The 3,738-nt window shown below is 33.8% G+C and overlaps 1 protein-coding gene across 1 annotated transcript; it reads left to right on the top strand.

Annotated features, from left to right (window-relative positions):
* The first annotated feature begins 6 nt into the window (after positions 1–6).
* Positions 7–3,731, top strand: LOC106754474. Its single transcript, XM_014636490.2, has 8 exons — positions 7–73; positions 206–337; positions 483–600; positions 693–818; positions 1,563–1,697; positions 2,605–2,747; positions 2,868–3,008; positions 3,432–3,731. Exons 2-6 carry the CDS (start codon positions 206–208, stop codon positions 2,643–2,645), a joined length of 552 nt encoding a protein of 183 aa, XP_014491976.1. The 5' UTR covers positions 7–73; the 3' UTR covers positions 2,646–2,747; positions 2,868–3,008; positions 3,432–3,731.
* Positions 3,732–3,738: the final 7 nt, after the last annotated feature.

Below are 3,738 nucleotides of genomic sequence, written 5' to 3'. Positions count from 1 at the left end.
GACATTTAGGGAAAGCAAGCCAGGTTCTTTGCTGAAAGCCTGTGTTTCTGCCATTGAAGATGTGTTAACTTACGTGAGTTTGGATTCATCTCCTTTTGAGAACACTATTGAAATGAAATTCTTGATTTTTGGATAATCTCATGAAAACAATTTATTTCCTTCCTTCCAGATTAATGTGTGTTTTTTGTCTTTGGTCCAAATATAGATGGAAGGCATGCATTCCACAGGTACAAGCAATCCACAGTATATAGTTCTTCATGAGGCTTTACGTGCATGGACTGGAGATCTCCCTCGGTTGCTTATCCAGCTTGGAGACAATCACCCAGCCTGCTCCCAGGTAGTTATTATTTTGATTTGATAAGGAGGACTTTATTTGAAATTCATGGTTGACTGCATTTTGAGAGATTAATCTGCCTTTGCATTGATCTTAAGTCTGCAATTTAATTTGTCCCTTCACCTAAAGCATTTTATGTTCATCATAGGCTTTGGTACGTCTTCTACATCGTATTGGACAGCGTGCTTGGAATCCAACACTTGTTTGCATGTATAACATCATGCAGCAGTCATTGCAAGATTTTTACTGTACATATCAAGAGGGAGGTAAACATGAACATGATGTTGACATCCGTATTAATAATCAACACCTGTGAGTTATTTTTTGGCTTCTAATTGTTTTGTTTTTCACGTTGCAGGACCGATATGTTTTGGTCCTTTTCTCAGGCTTCCTAGAGAATCTCAAGTTCTCGCTTTATGTTCCATTTACTATTTCTCTCATTTGGACCTGCCTATTTTAAAGTCATTACTCTATTGTTGCCTAAGTAAGCTTCAGGCTCATTTAAAGTTTCACTGACACGATTTGTTTTTTTAGTAATTTTGTCTTCGTACCTCCTCACTTAACATTTTACCTACTATCATTTGCATACCTAATGTTGAGTGATTTGATTAATTTAAGGTATCGAAAGGTTTATCATTTAAATTTGTTTGAGGAGAATAAGGTTGCAACCTTTTTCTTCCATTTTGTAATAATTTTTGTTTTAATAAATGTGATAGAAATAGCACAGAAGTCCCACAGCTCTGATTTTTTGTAGGATTTCTTTTGGAAACATCTCGAATGTATGCCTCAGATTCAAGTAATATTTATTTTTGTGAAATTAACTATAAACCATGTAATTGTTGTTTCTTAAAAAATAAGTTATTTATCTGACTTGACTGCCTTATTTTTCTATTTATTTTATTGCCTGTGATAAAAATATGGTTATCTTGTTAAAATCATGTAAGATTGATCTGAAAGTTTGGACTTTTCCCCGCAAAGTAGTCATTGAAGTGATAATTCTAAAACTGTGATGTTACTGTGAAATAAGTGTTTTGACAACTTAAACAATGGAGTATACTTTTTGTACAGCATTTTTCCCTCACTTTCTGTACTAACGTTTTTAATGTTCAGTGTAGCCATTGTCTTTTAAGTGGAAATAGGATTTATATACTAATGATATAAAGGCTGTAAAGTTTTCTAGGTTAAAGCTTCTTAACATTAATTGTTTTTTTTTTTTGTACTATTGCAGGTGATGATCTAGACTCCTATGTCTTATTTTGGATCATAGACGTTCTCCAGTTAGCCTATGAGCGAGGGTGTATAGAAATTGCGGATTACTTGAGTTTTTTCATCACCTTGGTCGCACGTTTCAAAGTTTCTCCTGGTAGCTTACGAAGATTTATTTGGACTACCTTTTGTGTAACTTTTTATATTATCCATTTCTTGTTTCAATTTTCTAATAAGTGCTTTTGTCCATAATACTCAGTAGTTGGGATCAGAAAGAACTGGCAGGGGTTGAAATTGGTAATGCAAAACAACATATCCCATGTGATATGACCCAAAAATAGAATAGGAAAACTGTATAGTATTGATACTGAAATTTGATTAATCAGAGGGGAAGCTTCTCTTACAATAAAGAGTTAGGGAAAAATAGACCATAGCTGGGGCAGATCACCTTGCTAAATGTAAATGTAGAAACTGAAATAAGAATAATCCCTTTCCTGGGGAAGAACTCCTTCAGTCAGCTAAGCCAGTTATTTTACCTTAAGAATCCTTATAACTTTTATTCTATTGCCGTCCCTCACATAATCATTCTCTCTCCCCCAAGCATGATCCTCACTACCTCTCCAATTCCTTCTGCCTGCAATCCATTCTGTTTATACTATTGTTCTCTTGTCTTCCTCTCCTTCCAATTTCATCCCACTCTTACCACTGTTCTTTATTTGTGAACTCTTTAAATGCAAGCCCAGTAATTGATTACTTATCACCAGTAACGGGTTACTATTACATTGCTATCTGTACTCATCCAATTTTGCATTCCTGCCATCTTTATCTTGCTCCTTGGTAACTTGTAAATAACAATATTTGTATGGCATTCTTCCCATTCTCTAGCTAGCAAAGTTACTTGATTGAAGAAAATATTTGTCATTGCTATGTATGCATAACATGTTCGCAGCTTGAGTAATCTTTTGTGATTGAAATTATCTTTTTTTTTTTAATCTTTGTAAACCTACTTTTGGCAATCTTCATTCACCATAGATTGAGGAATTTTATTACTTTTAATTTTGCAGAATTTGGTTCCTCTGATTTTAAGGGCGACCCACTTTGCTAAACTTTAAAGTCAATTACAGCTAAGATTTACTCATGCATTCAACAGATGGGTGACAAAGCTATTGTTCTACGGTTGATAGAGAGATTGATTATTGATCAGATAGTAAGTTGACACATTTTCTTTTGCATTGCAATTTTTTCTATTTACTTTTCTTGTGCTTTGTTCTTAGCTCATTTAGAATTTTCTTATAAGAATGATTTCTCATACGTGTTTGTACCGCAGTCACAAAAGCCTTCCTTGGATAATAGATGCTCTCTCCTGAGAATGGTTGTTTCAGTGGATTCGAAGCCCACACTACTTTCTGAACAAAGCATTGCCACTCTAGGCCATCATCTTTCGGAATATCTGATAGATGTTGTGCAGGTAAGTATGCTTCCAAAAACTGACTAACAAATTATATAAATTTGTTGTTGCCTATTATCTACTTATTCTTTTGGATACCCCAGATGATGCTTTGTATCAGAATTAGCCAATTGTTTTTTCTCTGTCCTTAATTTTTGTTTTGAAAGTAGAAATGTCCATTGTTTTTAAAATTTTATGATTGATTGTTATAGTATCTTACATATAAAATAAAAATTGACAACTTCTAAAAGAAAATGCAGAACTTAGCTAAATGTATACAGGCAATTATTATAATAAAGGCCATGGGGGAATACTGTCTAAATTATCATTATTTCTGTAATTTGAGTTTTCTTTTATTTTATTTTCTAAAGAAATGGATCTTTATTTTTCTGATATGAATTGATTTTAATACTTTCATTGATTCTAAATTTCACTTTACCACAGTGTGTTCCAGAAGATGATGGACAAAGAACTCCTTCCTTTCCATTCAGCTTCCGGTGTTATTATACTGTACCTTGTTTTTTGATGTTGGACCGGTGCCATGAACTTATGAATCTTGTGTTGAAGAAATTGGGATCGGTTATATATGATAGTAGCGTTTTACTAAAATCTGACAAATGTAGTCAAGATGTAAGGAACTGCTTGAATAAGGTGAGTGCTGTCACTTCTGCTCTTTCCTTGTTGCACGGGGATCCTCAAATACGACGGATTATGTCTCTATACAAGAAAAATATTGATAACGTCATAGAGC

The sequence above is a fragment of the Vigna radiata genome, unplaced genomic scaffold, assembly GCF_000741045.1.
Source record: "Vigna radiata var. radiata cultivar VC1973A unplaced genomic scaffold, Vradiata_ver6 scaffold_1008, whole genome shotgun sequence".
In the NCBI taxonomy this organism is placed as follows: Eukaryota; Viridiplantae; Streptophyta; class Magnoliopsida; order Fabales; family Fabaceae; genus Vigna; species Vigna radiata.
The sequence above is the reverse complement of the archived record's forward strand: the minus strand, read 5'-3'. Positions and strand labels throughout refer to the sequence as shown.